Raw genomic sequence first — 17256 nt, forward strand, 5'->3', positions numbered from 1 at the left:
GAAGCCAGGAGGTCAAATGTTGTAGGTTGTGTAGTCACGAAAATTTTCCGCCATCAATTCCTGCATTGCTGTAGTCTTGTATGTTGGTGCCGAGTCTTGTTGAAGCACATAGTCTTCCATTGCATACATTATCGACCCATGGCTTAACCACTGCATTCAGAACATGTATGTAGGCAGCAGAGTTTACTTGAAGGCCTTGTGGAAAGCAGTGAAGTGGCATCACGTTCTTCATTGCTGACAACTCCCAAAACCATGACAGTTGCAGGAAATTTTGTATGCGTTACTCTTGGAACTTCAAAAGGGTCTGCACATAGCCATCTGTCATTTCTTCTGTTTATTTTCTGATCTTGGTCAAAGTTTTTCTCGTCTGAGGAGAACCAAATATCTTTCTATGCTGGGTTTTTAAGTTTATTTGGGAGTCTTTTAGATCTGCTTAAACAATTTTCTTTCACTGTTTCTGACATGAAATGACTTTTTCTCATCACATAAGATTTGTATCTGATATCTTTGTGGACAACATTTCGGATTGTTCCTTCTGGCACATGGTGTTTTTTTGCAATCAGTCTCATAGGTCTTCTGAGATTGTCATCAATGGTCTGCTTTACTTGTTGAATAAATTCTGGTGTTCTAATAGTATCAGTGCATCTACAATGTTTCTTACGTTTTGATACTGGCAATAGATTTCTGTTTTTGTCTCCAACTCCTTGGGAATTTTGTAGACGAAGGATCTAGTGACTTTTAAAAATCGTGCTATTTCTAAATTGCTATGTTTAGCCTTTATAGCCATGATCACTGTGTGCCTCTTCATTTCTTGTGTAATCCTAGGGTCTGCCATTGATAATTATGAAATATAAAAAGTATTAAGTTGATACATATGCTGCTATAGTAAAAATTAACATATGTCCTCAAAAACCTTACACACCCTGTATGCGTGTGTATATATATATATATATATATATATAAAATTGTAAAAAGTGAAAAAACTACAGAAGGCTTGTTTTAAAAGGTTAAAAAATATATATTTGAGTCATTATGTTAGAAGAATGTTATAAATTTTTTTTATACAATGACATAGTTTTTGAAGAAATGACCGGTTTCGCGTTCAGCTTTTCAAATTTCTTACATCGAGTCAGTATTGAAGGAACCAGAAAAAACTATTAGTAACAGAAAAACACAAAACTGTATTTCTCTCTGTAAATTATGAAATTACTTACATCAGTAATTGTGAACTTCTTTCTGTCAGTAATTTATCGTTGTTTGCTTGTACTTAGAAAATCCGCACCTAAAATAGGATGCTGAATGTCAGCAATGATAAAAACCCATTGAAAATCTCGACAAAGATTAATGTCAAGGTGTAAAGAGATCTGACTGAATGTGGCTATTGGTGACAAATCAATAGCGTGCAATGTAACATTAGATCGTTTTGGCCTGTCGGTTGTGAGATGCAGAGGCCAAATGCTGCAACAAGAACCAGTGTCCACCATGAAGTTTTTCTTCAACACTTGATCCTTGACGAAAAATGCACGATAACTAGAAAATGATGTGGAGGAAGTTGACGTGCTCAAATTCTCCGAAGCTAGTTTAAAGGTTTATAGGTGCATGGCTGTATGCACTTATGTGCTTTCTCTCCAAAATTGGAGTGATACCAACACAGTCCGGACTTTGACTGTGTGGAACGTGACGATGAACGGCTGCGACTCCGCGATCTTGAAAATCGCTTGCCATCGCGTCCATCCTTTTGGTGAGACTTTCTATTTGTTTAGAAAGTCCCTCAAAATGTCATCGTATAAAATGTTTACAATAGTTGATTTATGGAAAAGATTATAATGTTAAATTGTTTAATTGTATATATAAAAAGAAAAGAGAGAATTCTTTCATTTGTATATAAAGAAATAGAAAGATTTTTTTCTTTTTTTATGTATCATATTTTAACAGATCATATTTTTTTCTCATTATCATCATCATTGTTTGATTTTTTACTATTTTTTTTAACCGTTCAATTTTGGGCTAAATTTTTCTATAATATGCAGTTCCATAGCTTTACGGTATTCTGGGTCATTCCATGAGCATTTGTGGAATGAAATTTCTTCCACTGAAGAAATCTTCAATAATCACGCACCATATTATAATGAAGCACTCACCACTAACGCTAGTGTGATGGTTGAATATTTTGCTGTACACTCCATTTTCATGATCTTAGATGACATGTTGGACTTCCAAATTGGGTTATACTAAAGGACGACATAGTTTTTATATTTTTGGTTAGGTCTGTTTGTCTGAGTGCTTGGAGCGGTGGTAGTTGTGTCATTTGTTGTCTATTACAAGTTTTCTTTAATTCATGGTAAATATATGTTTGTGTAGATGCATATGTACGTGTATATATACACATGTATACATAAACAGATATAATTGTAACGCTGCTACACCAGTCACTAGATATCACACTCTTTATGAATAATAGCAATATATGACTCAGTGTGAAAGCAGATATTGTGGAACTGTTGTCAGCACCATTTTGTATCCAACAGATTTTGATATTTCTTAAAACACTCACTGAATTACAAAAAAAAAAAAAATGAAATTCACTATAATGCAATCACAAAACAGGAGAGGTGTTCTGAGAAAGAACTCCCATCTGACAAGTGTTTGGCCATTATTGCTGATACGCTATGGGAGCTGGAGCCACCCACCTCTTGTCTCATAGGTTTCCCCTTGCTGCTTTCCAAAATACTGTCGCCTGCATAATTCAGACGTTAGGCATTCTTTTTGTGGTCTTGAATTCCCTTGCCTGTGTATTCTGACTTACATGTTGTTTCCAGATTGTGGAGTCATTACTCATATGCATAACTTATTGGCATGGATATCAAGGAATGCAGTATTTTCATATTTTGGTATTTCGATATGAAGAGTAATGTTTTCACCGCATTTAAGTTGTGAAAACTATATATCATTCAAATATATATATCTTTCAACTTTAATCTTTTATGTCTTTCATTCATTAGATTCCTGCCATGCCATGTACATATATTGCTGGAATGTAATATATGCCTGTGTATGTATGTATATATACATATGTACACATGTATGTGTATACATACCTAAATATGTGTTTGTGTAGATGCATATGAATGTATATGTATACACGTGTATATATACAGGTATTCAAATACAGATATATTTGTAGTGCTGCTACAACATTCAGTAGATACTATGCTCTTTCTGAATAATAGGAATATGTGACACAGTATGAAGGCAGACAATATGGAACTTTTGTCTGTAGTATATATATACATATATATGTATGTGTATGCTTATACATATGGATATATATTTATAGATATACTTATAATTCTGCTACACCAGTTACTGAATAATGGCAATTTGCGACACAGTGTGAATGCAGACGTTGTGAAACTTTTATGAGCACCATTATGAATCCGAGAAATTCTCATAATTCTTAAACATGTAGATAACCTGAATTATAATTCCTAGGACATGCCTGAGGCTGAATCTGCTGCTGCTTTTTCTAGATGCATCTATGTGAAGGACTTTTGATGGTGTATTCTTACTCTTTATATTCAAATGAATCTTTTGAAATTTATTATTGTCATGAGAAAACAGAGAAATGGAATATTCTGACTTACATATCGTCTGCATAACATGTAGATATTACCTGTATGCATAAAAGTAAAGCCATGAATATCAAGGCACATAATGCTGCATTCATATACCCAATGGATGCAAAGCTAGGAATGTGTTGTTTTCATATTCGGTATAAAAATGTTAACGGTAGCACTTTCTCTCCACTCAACTTTTAAATCATTTTAATTTTTTATATTCTTCATCTTCTAAGTTTCACTTGTTTCAGTGATTAGATTTTTACCATGCAGTAAATATATATTGCTTGATTGCAATATATGTGTGTTTATGAGTATATTATATATATATATATATATATATATATATATATATATATACATACATACATGTCTGTAGATACACATGTATGTGTATAAGCACACATGTATGTATATACAAAGATACAATGCTGTTACACAAGTCACCGAATACTATGCCTTTCTGAATACTAGCAATTTGTGGCATAGAGTGAAAGCAGGCTTTGTGAAACTGTTGTCAGAACCATTATGTATCCAACAGATTTTATTTCTTAAAACACTCACTGAATTACAAAAAAAAAAAATGAAATTCACTATAATGCAATCTCAAAACAGGAGAGGTGTTCTGAGAGAGAACTCCCATCTGACAAGTGTTTGGCTATTATTGCTGATACTCTATGGGAGCTGGAGCCACCCATCTCTTGTCTCGTAGGTTTCCCCTTGCTGCTTTCCAAAATCCTGTCTCCTGCATGATTCAGACGTAAGGCATTCTTTTTGTGGTCTTGAATTCCCTTGCCTGTGTTTCAGACCACTAATGCTGCTACACCAGTCACTAGATATTATGCCTTTCTGAATAATAGCAATTTGTGACACAGTGTGAAGGTAAACATTGAGGAACTTTTGTCAGCACCATTATGTACCAGACAGATTCTGGTATTTCTTCAAACCTGTACAGAATGACTGCAATTAGAATACCCAGGAAAAGCAGGGGCTAGACTGATGTTGGTGGTTCTTGATGCATCGGCTTTAAAGTCTTTTGTTGTTGTATTCTTACTTTTTGTGTCGAAATCAATTTTTGCCATTTCGAAATTATTGTCATAAGCCACCCAAGTTGAATATTCTGACTTACATGTTGTCTCCGGATCGTGGAGACATTACGCTTATGCATAACTTATTGTCACGGATATCAAGGAATGCAGTATTTTCATATTTGGTATTTCAATAGGAAGAGTGATATTTTCTCTCCATTGAAGTTGTGAGAACTATATATCTTTGAAATACAAAAGTAAGGACGTAAAGTAAGTACAGTTAGGGAGCTTTTTAATGATCACTATAAATGTTTTGATACATATAGATCTACATATTGAAATGAATTTTTTGAATTTATCATCACAAAACAACAAATTCAAATATCTTGACTTGCATGTCATCTGCAAATTGTTTAGACATTGTTGTATCACATTCATATACCCGATGAATGCAAAGCTAGAAATGCAGTGTTTCCATTTTTGGTACTTGTATAGAAAGTCTAGCATTTCCATATTTGGTATGTGTATATAAAGGGGAGCATTTTTACCCCTCCCAAATAGTTACATACACATACACACACACACACACACACATATATATATATATATATATATATATATATATATATATATGTATACATGATGATAATGATGATGATACATATTCTTCATCTTTTAGCTTTTATCTGCTTCATTTATTAAATTCTTACCATGCAGTCAATATCTATTCCTGGAATGAAATATGTTTTTTATGTATATATAAATATGTGTGTATGTCTGTATACACATGTATGTGTAGGTTCATATGTACATGTGTGTGTATATATATATATATATATATATATATTTGTAAAAAAGAAGTTTGAAAACGCCACTACATTAGATAAATTTTAATTTTCTTATGAATTTTACATGTTTCGGTTCTTGAAAAAACGAACCTTATCAAAAATATTATAAAAAGTGCAATAGAAAAAGTTCATAATCGTTTATTACTGGTCTCAATAGAATCCATGTTCTTGAAAAAACGAACCTTATCAAAAATATTATAAAAAGTGCAATAGAAAAGTTCATAATCGTTTCTTACTGGTCTCAAAACACCACGTGGTGGTGTTTTGTCGGTAGTTGGTATAATCGATATATTACAGTTGAGTGTAGTGAAGAAGTTCATCACTGTTTCTTGCTGGTATCAAAAGGAACCGCTTTTTTGTTACCTTGTGTTCTAATTGTAGCAACAGTAGTGATTGTTGGTCGTAGTAGTAGTAACCTGTGGCTGTCCTAGCAGCAGTTACTGTTGGTCGTGATTTTGGTAAACTTGGTGGTGGTTGGGACACACTTAAATATATAGATATATTTGCATGTGTATACACATGGATGCATATTTATAGATATTCTGCTACACCAGTTACTGAATGTTATGTCTTTCTGAATAATGGCAATTTGTGACACAGTGTGAATGCAGATATTGTGGAACTTTTTTGAGCACCATTATGAATCCAAGGTATTCTCATAATTCTTAAACATGTAGATAACCTGAATTATAATTCCTGGGACAAGCCTGAGGCTGAATCTGCTGATACTTTTTCTAGATTCATCTATGTGAAGAACTTTTGATGGTGTATTCTTAATAATAATAATAAAACATTGTGTACAGTGCTCAGGTGCACTACAACTCATCTAAAGTGTATGTATAGTACATAGGGTAATGTACAGGTTCCAATCTGCTCTCTTCCAATCGAAGGAAGCAGATTGGAGATGGTTCAGGTTTTTGTTGTTGCCCGCAAGAACCAGATTGGCGATGATCATAGCATGATCAGAGTCGCCTAGAGGTTCCTCCGTAGTACAATTGATAACCGCTTTAGGAGTTGTGGTGAAGAGCAGGTCCAATCGTTGTCGCCTCTTGTTGGAGAGGTGACTACTTGTGACCAGTACAAGCTCAATGAAATCGTTTGCACTCTGTGGCCAATGGAAGGTTTCCCAATTGATCTCAGGATGATTGAAGTCGCCTGCAATAAAAACATAAGTGGCTGTTTTCCTGGCAGCAGCTTGGAGGATATCGCAAAGCTGTGTGTCTTGATGGTAATTTGGGGGACGATAAACAACGCCAAGCAGGAGTGTTGACATGGTCATACGTATGTCACAGAAAAAAACTTCTTCTTGTGATTCGTTCAAATTAGCACAAGGAATTACCGAAAAATTTGAACGAACGTAGACCATCACACCACCACCACAGCGCTTAATGCGGTCCTTGCGGAAAAGGTTGTACCCAGTAATGTTGAAAACCCCATCACAAAGTAAATGTGCCTATGTTTCCGTGACTGTGATGAAGTCAGGGTCAATACTTCTGACGTAGGAGTTGAACGGATGTATTTTGTTGCATAAACTGCGAGCATTTAAGGACAACAATTTGTACCCTGCTTGCAGTTTATGATGGTGTGTAGAGGATGGCAAGTTGTTCTGGTTTAGTTTCCCAGAGTTGCTGTAGTTTTTTTTCCATTTTCAGTTATTGTGGGTAGAGAGCACTCAGACCAGGTGGTATCTCTCTTCCACGTTTCACCAGTCTTAACAAATCTCCAGATTTGTCCATCCTCACGAAGACTGAAACTTTCTTGCAGAGCTGAGTTCCGGTTCAGGGAAGCTGCTACACGTAGCTTCGGACGTACGTCGGGTGGTAAGCCTGGGCGTGTTTGGAAGGTAGTCCGATTTTCACGCCCAACTTTAACTGAAGCCAGATGGTATGAGGTTGCCTCAGCATTGTCTGAAAAAGACAGCTGATGAGCCTGGGTTTTGGGCCAGGTCGTCCAAGGCGGAGAGCACCCGTTGGGGGAACGCAGCCTAGCTCTTTGGCTGAGTTGGCAGCAAATGCCTGAAGATCAACCATGTCTTCTGGTACCCCAATGGCAATAACTTCGTGGGTAATAGAATCCGCGGTCTTTAAGGATGTCCCTTGTGAGAGGATGGGTACCTGTAAGAAGAAATTTAAGTGGCTCTGGTGAATCCCTAGGTGTAGGTAGTTACACCTTTCCATTTGAACAGCACAATCCCGCTGTTTCACCTATCCATTTTTTAGACATGCTGCCAATCTGATTGTGAGGGTGGTCTGCATAATCATTAGTGGGAACGTAAGTGAAAGCCTTCAATGACCATTGTGATTTTATTACTCTCGAAATACCTTGCCTATAGGCTTTGTACTGAGAAACATCCCCCTAGTCGATTGGATCTGTTATCTGCTGTCTCTGCAGCTCTGGCAGATGCAGTAGAAGCAGCGTCTCTGCTCAGATGCAGCTCACATTGAGCATCATTCCCTGCAGCTCTGGCAAATGCCGTAGAGGCAGCATTTCTATTCAGATGTAGTTCATGTTGTGCATCGTTCTCAGCAGCTCCTTCAGATCGTGCAGCTGCAGCCTTTCGGTCTAAACGAAGTCTACGCCGACTATTTTTGTCTGCAGCTTGTACATCTGCATTAATTGTTGCATTTCCATTGTTCTGATGTGGAACATTTTCGTTATTCAGCACAGCCTGTGGGAATGTAGATGCTGAGGCATTACTGCTGCCTTGAATCGAAGTCTCGTCATCATTCTCTGTTGAATGAGAAGATGCAATGAGAACAGAATCTGAATAATAGCAATTTGTGACACAGTGTGAAGGTAGACATTGTGGAAGTTTTGTCAGCACCATTATGTATCAGACAGATTCTGGTATTTCTTAAAACATGTACAGAATGACTGCAATTAGAATCCCCAGGAAAAGCAGGGGCTAGCCTGATGTTGCTGGGTTCTTGTATTCTTACTTTTTATCTCGAAACCAATTTTTGCCATTTCGAAATTATTGTCATAAACCACCCAAGTTGAATATTCTGACTTACATGTTGTCTCCAGATCGTGGAGACATTACTCATATGCATAACTTATTGGCACGGATATCAAAGAATGCAGTATTTTCATATTTGGTATTTCAATATGAAGAGTGATATTTTCTCCCCATTGAAGTTGTGAAAACTATATATCTTTGAAATATAAAAGTAAAGACGTAAAGTAAGTACAGTTAGGGAGCTTTTTAATGATCACTATAAATGTTTTGATACATATAGATCTACATATTGAAATGAATTTTTTGAATTTGTTGTCATCACAAAACAACAAATTCAAATATCTTGACTTGCATGTCATCTGCAAATTGTTTAGACATTGTTGTATCACATTCATACACCCGATGAATGCAAAGCTAGAAATGCAGTGTTTCCATATTTGGTACTTGTATAGAAAGGCTAGCATTTCCATATTTGGTACGTGTATATAAAGGGCAGCATTTTTACCCCACCCAAATAGTTACACACACACACACACACACACATATATCTACATATTCTTCATCTTTTAGCTTTTATCTTATTAAATTCTTAGCATGCAGTCAATATCTATTCCGGGAATGAAATATGTTTTTTATGTATATATAAATATGTGTGTGTGTGTGTCTGTATACACATTTATGTGTAGGTATGTGTACATGTTTATATATATATATATATATATATATATATTTAAAAACGGAGATGTGGAACACGAGTTGTGATATATAAAAAAAGGAAATGAAGAAAATGCTGACAAAATAATTTAAGTAAGGGAGAGTGTATTTAATTAGGTGAAAGTTCTTTTTTTAAACAAAAAAAGAGAAAAATTGGGCTAGAATACAATGTTCATTTTTAGTGAATGATTTCAGTGTATAAGAAAAAAAAGTAAGAGTCTTTTACAGTGTTCTGTTTCAGAATAAGATATTTAGTAAAAGCGTGTAATATACAGTTTTTTGTGGAAAAGTTCAATGTCAGATTTCAGTGTAGAATAAAAAAAGTAAGTGTTTACCGGTTGCGCATTTGTTATGCTTATCAAAAGATATTTTGAGTGAGATAGAGTTCCTTTCTGATTGATTTTTTCCTCTTATCTGACTTTATGTTGGGTTTGCTGTCTCTTATATGTGAAAAAAAAGGCTCCAGAGTTGTTTAAGATTTGCTTTGTTTCGCACCTAAAATTTCTTGTGGACAATGGTCAATACAATTTTGATTTGTCATTATAAAGGGGTCATGTGAATGTTTGAATGGAAGTTGGTGTTGGGGTAAGAAAATAGGCTCCAGAGATGTTAAAATTTGGCTGGTATCGCCTAAAATTTCTTATTGGTCATAATAAAGAGGTCACGTGAATGTGGTCATAATAGAGAGGTCACGTGAATGTTTAGAATGAATGTTGGTGTAGGTGGTGTATGGAGTTTTGGAAAATAGCATTGTTGAAAATTCTTATTGTTCAGGCTGGTCAGTAGACATCATGTGGATATTTTGAATAGCTTTTTAGTGTGTAGTTAAGGAGTGTATTTACCGCTTGACTGAATTTGAGCTGGAAAAGTAAGTTCCTTTAGGACAGGAAGAGCTATATGTATGTATGTGTGTGTGTGTGTGTTTTTATATGTATGTTGGGGCGCACACGTGTGTATATATGTGTGCATACAATTTTCAATATTTATAGTTCTGCTGGCCTTGTGCCTGTATCGGGAAGCAACGTGTTTGTGACGCACCCATTGCTGCAGTCGACATCCAGGACGACCAGTCTACCCTCCGGGTCTACGAATATACATATATATATATATATGTATATATATATATAATATATAAAATATATGCATATATACATACATATCTGTACATACTTACATCTACATTTATAAATACATGCATGCATACATATATATATATATATATAATATATATATATATATATATATATGAGTACAGGACACCACAAATAAATGTAGAACACGAGAGACGAAAACATAAAATCAAACAAGGAAATGGACTTTTTTTAAACAACGAAAAAACAATACAGGACAAACAATACAAGGAAAATTCCCCTTCATCAGCTGTCCCTGTTTCAACTCAATGCGTGTTTCGAAGGTAAGGGCAGAACTCGGCCGAAGCCGTGTCCTGTACTCTGTTTTTTCGTTGTTTAAAAAAAGTCCTTTCTGAATAATAGGAATATGTGACACAGTATGAAGGCAGACAATATGGAACTTTTGTCTGTAGTTCTCTCTTTCCCCCGTCTGTCTTGATAGACAATGGGTCGCGCCAAGGGTGGGGCCTACTTTGATGATGAGCAGCGTCTGCTGTGACTGAACAGTCCAATTCTAGAGTGGCAGTCCGTGGTACAGTTGCTGCACACGAACATCGATGGGTACGTGTGGGGTGTTGCTGCAGTTGTCCTCCTCCTGTCCCGCCTGTCCGACCACAGCTGTGCTCTCCTTTCCTCAGCCATGGAAACGCCTTTCCTCACTGTCCGACGCCAGGCAGAGCGGTCAGCAGCTGTTACCTCCCACGTGTCCACACAGATGTTGGCAGTCCTCAGGTCGCGCTTGCACACATCCCTGTATCGTAGCTGTGGACGTCCCTTGGGTCGGGATCCCGTGGTGAGTTCGCTGTACAGGATGTCTTTAGGCATGCGACCGTCCTGCATGCGGCAGACGTGTCCGAGCCAGCGCAGTCGTCTCCGCACGAGGAGGACATTATTGTGAGCGTGTTGTTTTCCCACACTCTCCTGGAGAGCTTAGCCATGGCAGCAGCAGCCTTCCCAATCCGTCTGTTCAGCTCCGGCTCGAGGGACAGGCTGCTGGAGACCGTCGATCCCAGGTAAGTGAACTCGTTCACCACCTGCAAGCTGTGTGGTCGCCGACACTGATGCTGGGGACCCCTTCGATGTCCTGGCCCATGATCTCTGTCTTTTTCAGGCCGATGGTAAGGCCGAACTCTTGGCAGGCATCCGCCAGGGAGCTGACCAGCCTCTAGAGACCTGGCTGGTTGTGTGACGTTAGGGCGGCATCGTCAGCAAAGAGGATCTTAGCTCTGAGGCTTTGGTCTTAGCTCTGAGGCGCGCAAGATTGAACAACCCACCATCAGCCCTGGTGTGGAGGAACACTCAGTCGTCGGACATTCTGAAGGCATAGGACAGGACAAGGGAGAAGAAAATTCCGAAGAGCGTCGGCGCCAGAACGCAACCCTGTTTCACTCCACTCTGGATGGGGAACGACTCCGAGGGCGATCCGTCAAAGTGCACTGTTCTCTGCATACCGTTGTGAAAGGAGGTGATGAGTTTCAGCAGTCTGGGAGGGCAACCTATCCTACCCAGGAGCGCAAACAGCCCCTCCCTGCTGACTGAGTCGAACGCCTTAGCCAGGTCGATGAAGGCCACGTATAGGGGCTGTCTCTGTTCTCGACTCTTTTCTTGAAGCTGCCTGAGTGAGAAGATCATGTCGATTGTAGACCTCTCTGCCCTAAAGCCAGACTGAGACTCGGGGTACACACGCTCTGCAAGCATTTGCAACCTCTTCAGGACCACCCTGGCAAATGCCTTACCGACAGTGCTGAGCGGTGATATGCCCCTGTAATTATTACAGTCGCTTCTGTCCCCTTTGTTTTTATACAGTGTGATGATGTTTGCGTCACGCATATCCTTAGGGACAGAGCCCTCCTCCCAGCACTGACAGAGCAGCTCGTGGAGATGGCCCAGAAGGGCTGGCTTCCCGCACTGGATGACTTCTGCCGGGATGCCGTCTTGCCCTGGTGCCTTGCCCCGAGCGAGTGAGTCAATTGCTTTGCTCAGTTCTTCCTTTGTTGGAGGCAGGTCAAGCTCCTCCATGACAGTATATATATACATATATATGTATGCGTATGTTTATACATATGGATATATATTTGTAGATATACTTATAATTCTGCTACACCAGTTACTGAATGTTATGCCGAATGGTGGCTTTGTTGCCCTGTTGCGCCTCTGCCACCCGAGCCTCTCTCGCGGCTCCAACACCGTTCCTTAGAGCATGCATCCTAGCTCTGACAGCACACCCTTCATGTTTGGCGTTGAAGTGTTGGTCGAGGGCCAACCTCGCCGCCAAAACGTCAGATGCGATGCCGCTTCTAATTGCCTCTTCTAGCTTCTTAACTAGCTCACCCTCTACTCTATTTCTATCTATGGCTAGTGCTTTGCTGTACCTAATCGCTTCTGCTTTTACTGCTCTCTTGAGGGCAAACCACCTTTTGTTGTTGATGATGGCTCCCGTCAAAGCCCTCTTTGCTAGTGTGCTAATCCGGTCTCTGAAAACCTGTCTCGATGGGAAAGACGCGTTTAGTTTCCAGTATCCGGGACCCTGCCTAAGTGTCTTACCTAAGTCTAGCGTACATGTCACAAGTTTGTGATCTGTGTAGCTGACTATGTGGAATTGTAGACATCCTATGCTATCTCTATCTACATAGTATCCTATCTAGATACGATCTCGACGACCTTATTCGGTTGCTCCATGTCCACGTTGGCGCATTTGGGTGGTCTAGTCAGAACCTGTCAGACAGTTGAAAGCGTCTGAGCAGGTCTCTGAGGCATTTGCATTCCTGTCTATTCCTATCTCTACCCACGTAGTCTACATGCATGTCCAAGGTAGCATTCCAATCCCCCACTAAGAGTAAAGGACGAGACGTTCCCAAGAATACTTCTAGACGTTGAAAGAAATCCGCCCGACCTGTTAAGGGCAGTGCGTAGACTGATACGAGTCGAAAAGCGCACCATTGCTGCCGTCGACATCCAGGACGACCAGTCTACCCTCTGGGTCTATGAATATTGTCTTTACTTTGAGATCCAGACTCTTGCGAAAAAGTACTGCGGTGCCACTACCGCCCATTCTTGGCAGACAGGGGGAAAAATAAATGTTGAACTGTCCACCAAACATGGTCTTTAGGGCCCACGGATTGTGGAGTCTGGTCTCACTTATGGCTATGATTTCTAACTTATGTGATTTTATGTCATTTAAGAGGTACCCTTGTTTCCAAGGGGACCCCAAGCCACTCGCATTTACACAACCAATCTTGATCATACTCCTAATGAATTAGAATACAAGTGAAAGGAACAGAGGGTTACTTACTGCTCGAAAGTTTTTGCTTTCTCCTCCTTTGGTTTGTCCTCGAGGAGATCTCAGTAAAGTTTCTTTGTTAGATATTTTTGGCATTTACCAACCGCACTGGGGAAAATGCCTTTGAGTGTGTGGTGCAGACTTTTGGAGATGTGTAATATTTTGATGTGGTCTGGTGGTGTTGTGTATGGGTGATTGTTTGTTTTTATGTCATCTTCTGTTATGTTTGTTTTTGATTTGATGTATTCCATCAAATTTGTTTTTGGTGTCTATAGCTGTGAGCATGTTTGCTGTATATATTTTTGTGGTGTTGGTGTGGCTGTTGTTTGTGTTGGGTTTTGAAGTGTCTTCGGGAGATGTATTTCCCCTGCTTTGTTTGTGTTTGCATTTGGTTTGGTTGTGTTTCTGCTCTTTATTTTCCTTTTTTTTCTAGCTATTTGCCATTCGTCACTGGTTTCGTCTTCTGACGAATTTTCTGAGGAATCAGTATGGGGAAGGGGTATGTTGTAGGCTTCTATGTATGTCTGTGTAGGTGATTGTGCTGTTGTTTTCGTTGGTGTTGGTTGTTGAGTGTTTGTGTGTGGTGAGTGCGGTATAAGGGATGGGGAGTCAGTTTTTGTAAATTTTCTTTGTTTTTCTGTTCCTTTGGTTCTTGCTGTTGTTGGTGGTGTTGGTATTTTCTCAGGTGTTGAGTAATTTTTGGTTGTTGACGGCTTAGCTTGGTGTGCTTCTCTTGTCGTCTTCTGTGTTGATGGTGGTGTGGGTAGTAGGGCTTTTTTCTCCAAGTGTTTTGGTTGTGGTAGTGGTTGTTGCTGTTGCTCTTGGTGTGGAGTGGTTGGGCATGTCTTTTTCAAGTGTGTTTTGCTTCCACACAAATAGCAACATGGTCGCCTGCCCTCTACTACTACATGAAGTTTGTAGCCTCCTGGCAGTTCTATAGTGAGGGGTATTTTTTCTCTTGTTTCATCCAATTGGAGAAGGAATTGGATTGATTTTCCCACCCAGTCTTTTTGTCTTAGAACAGCGATTTCAAGGATTTTTGTCTCTGCGATTTCAAAGCAGATGGCAGAGACTAACCATTGTATTTAGACATCAGGTGGTACATTTTTTATTTGGACTTTCGTCAGTCTCTGGTTTAAATAGATTGGTATCATTACCAAGTCGTCTGAATGCAGCTCCAATGTGGAGAATCGTTTTGCTAAATTTTCGTTGAGGAAACATACTTGGACTGTACCAAATTTATTTCCCCAACTGATATACTCCTTAGAGTCCCATGCAGGAAGAAGACATTTTTCAATTTTTTGCTGCGGTGCATTTTCTGGTTGTTTTGCTTTCTTGTTGATGACTTTCTAGAGCAGTGTTTCCCAACCTTTTTTCCCGGCGCCCCACTTTTTCATAGCAAAAGTTTTTACGCCCCACCTTTTCCCATGTCCACTCACATTTACAAGTACATGTGGGCCTACTTACAATTGAAAAAAAATCAAAAATTAAAAAATTGTATTCAAAATACAAAAAAATAGTTTGAGAATTGAAACAACAGGCACTGAAAGTGCATAACACCCAATAAATCGATAAAATTATTACGATTTCTCATGTTTTTAAAAAATGTCAATTATAAAGAATAAAGAAACACGTTTTTTCAGTTCAATTATTTGACGGTCAGCTCGACTAATTTAGTGAGAACCCTGTGCCTGATGCATACAGCACAAGTTTTTAATTTGAGGAGACAACTTTGTTAATTTCAGTCGTATATCGCCACGTTTTGTAATCTCAAGCCGGTTTCTCTTGGCTTCGAGCAAATTATCAACTGCACTAAAACCACATTCGACCAAATAAGACGAAGGGAAAGGAATCAGTAGCTCTCTCGCTGATGTAGAAATTTTAGGATATTTTCTTTCAACCTCGTCATATAGCCACATCTTTGTACCTTTCAATTTAAACAAAGTCTTCACTGATTCATCATGTTGTAATTCTGATAACTCTTCTTGGTATTGGATTGTAGCATCAGAAACGTTAATCAGAAGCGGTTGAGTTAACCAAGAAGGAAAATTCATTGCCTTTAAATCGCAAAATCTGTCATTGAAATCCTTTATCAAGATATTTAAATGATCAATAATTACAATGCCAGCATCATTCGTTATTTCACATTTACTCAACCAGTAAAGTTCACTGAAATTTCTTTTGGAAAATTTCTTTTTCCATAATTCGAGAGCTGTAATAAATCCAAAAATCTTTGCTTTTGCATCAATAAGTGTCATGTTTGCACCTTGAAGTTGTTTATTCAAGTTTCTCAAATATGTCTGTCAAATAACTGACAAATGCTTTTCCATCCGTTGTTGACAGCAATTTCATTTCACATTTATCACTAAGAAAGTCGTTAATCTGATCAAATAATTCCATGAACCTCTTTAAGCAGTTTCCACTTGATAGCCATCTTACTTCTGTATGAAGCAATAATCGAACATGTTCGGCACTTTGATTTATACAAAACTGCTTAAAAAGACGTTCAGATTTAGAATTTCTTTTAATGCTGTTGACACACTTGATCACACTTTGAAGAATCTTGTTAAGAACAGGGGACAATTTCTTGGCAACCAAGTTTTCTCGGTGTATTACACAATGGACAGTCAACATGTTTGGATTTTCATCCTTCATCATTTTTAAGCATCCCGTATTCTTGCCCATCATGGCAGGTGCACCGTCTGCCGCACATGCCAGTAAGTTCTCCTTTGGTATTTTGTTTGCATCCAAATAATGTTTGATTTTGATGTAAATATCATTTGCAGTTGTGGTGGTTTCAAACGATTCGCAGAACAGCATCTCTTCCTGAAACTCCTCGTGGTCAATATACCTCACATAAGTCAATAACAGAGCCTCACTGTCCCGGATTGTGGATTCGTCCATTTGTAATGAAAACTTACGCAATTTTAATTTCTCAATGAGCTGGCTTTCAACATCTTGCCCCATTTCATCTATTCTGTTCGAGACAGTGTTATTACTGAGTGGCATAGTCCTGATATCTCCATCTTTTTGTAATACAGTTTTTAAGAATATTGAGATAGCAGGTTTAATCAGTTGCTCTCCAATAGTGTGATTCTTTCCATGTTTTGCTATAAGCAAGGAGATTTCGTAGCTGGCTTCAAGGGCACGAGTATGAGGCGCTTGTTTTGCATGAAATAGTGAAGTGAGTTTTGTTCGGTTTTTAAATTTTTCTTTCATGATTTGAAGTATTCCAAATCTAAATTAGAATATTAGGATGTCTTACCTTTAAGTGCGCTTCCAGCCTACCTGCCTTCATTGACTCATTGCTCATCGTCTGATTACATAATAAGCAAAACGGTTTACGCTCATCATGCTCATCAGGAATGAATCCAAACTTCAAAAACTCCACCGCGTATTGACGAGTCTCTCTTCTTGTTTGGTTTGCTCATTTTCAATAGGGCTAACAAAAGACTAATTGAGGCAACTAATTGAGGCAATGATTGGCTTATCTGAATAGTAAGTTTATTGCTCAGTGCTGGATCTTCTTTGTCTCGCTGGGGTGCGAGAGTTTCCGATGTGGAGGCTTCAAAGGAAAGACGGAATCTAAGGTTGTGCCCGCGATGACCGCTCGTCATGTACAAATATTTTCACAGCCCACGTCTATGCCCCGCGCCCCACCAGAATTTTCTCAGGCCCCA

At 38.7% G+C, this 17256-nt stretch overlaps 1 protein-coding gene across 1 annotated transcript; it reads right to left on the reverse strand.

Annotated features, from left to right (window-relative positions):
* Positions 1-15853: 15853 nt before the first annotated feature.
* LOC118764130 (SCAN domain-containing protein 3-like) lies at positions 15854-16795 on the reverse strand. The gene has a single exon (XM_036504396.1). It carries the CDS (start codon positions 16793-16795, stop codon positions 15854-15856), a length of 942 nt encoding a protein of 313 aa, XP_036360289.1.
* Between the last annotated feature and the right edge of the window lie 461 nt (positions 16796-17256).

The sequence above is a fragment of the Octopus sinensis genome, linkage group LG7, assembly GCF_006345805.1.
Source record: "Octopus sinensis linkage group LG7, ASM634580v1, whole genome shotgun sequence".
NCBI lineage: Eukaryota > Metazoa > Mollusca > Cephalopoda > Octopoda > Octopodidae > Octopus > Octopus sinensis.

Coding starts and splice junctions, on each gene's coding strand:
- LOC118764130 (XM_036504396.1), bottom strand. CDS start 16,795: ATGAAAGAAAAATTTAAAAACCGAACAAAACTCACTTCACTATTTCAT.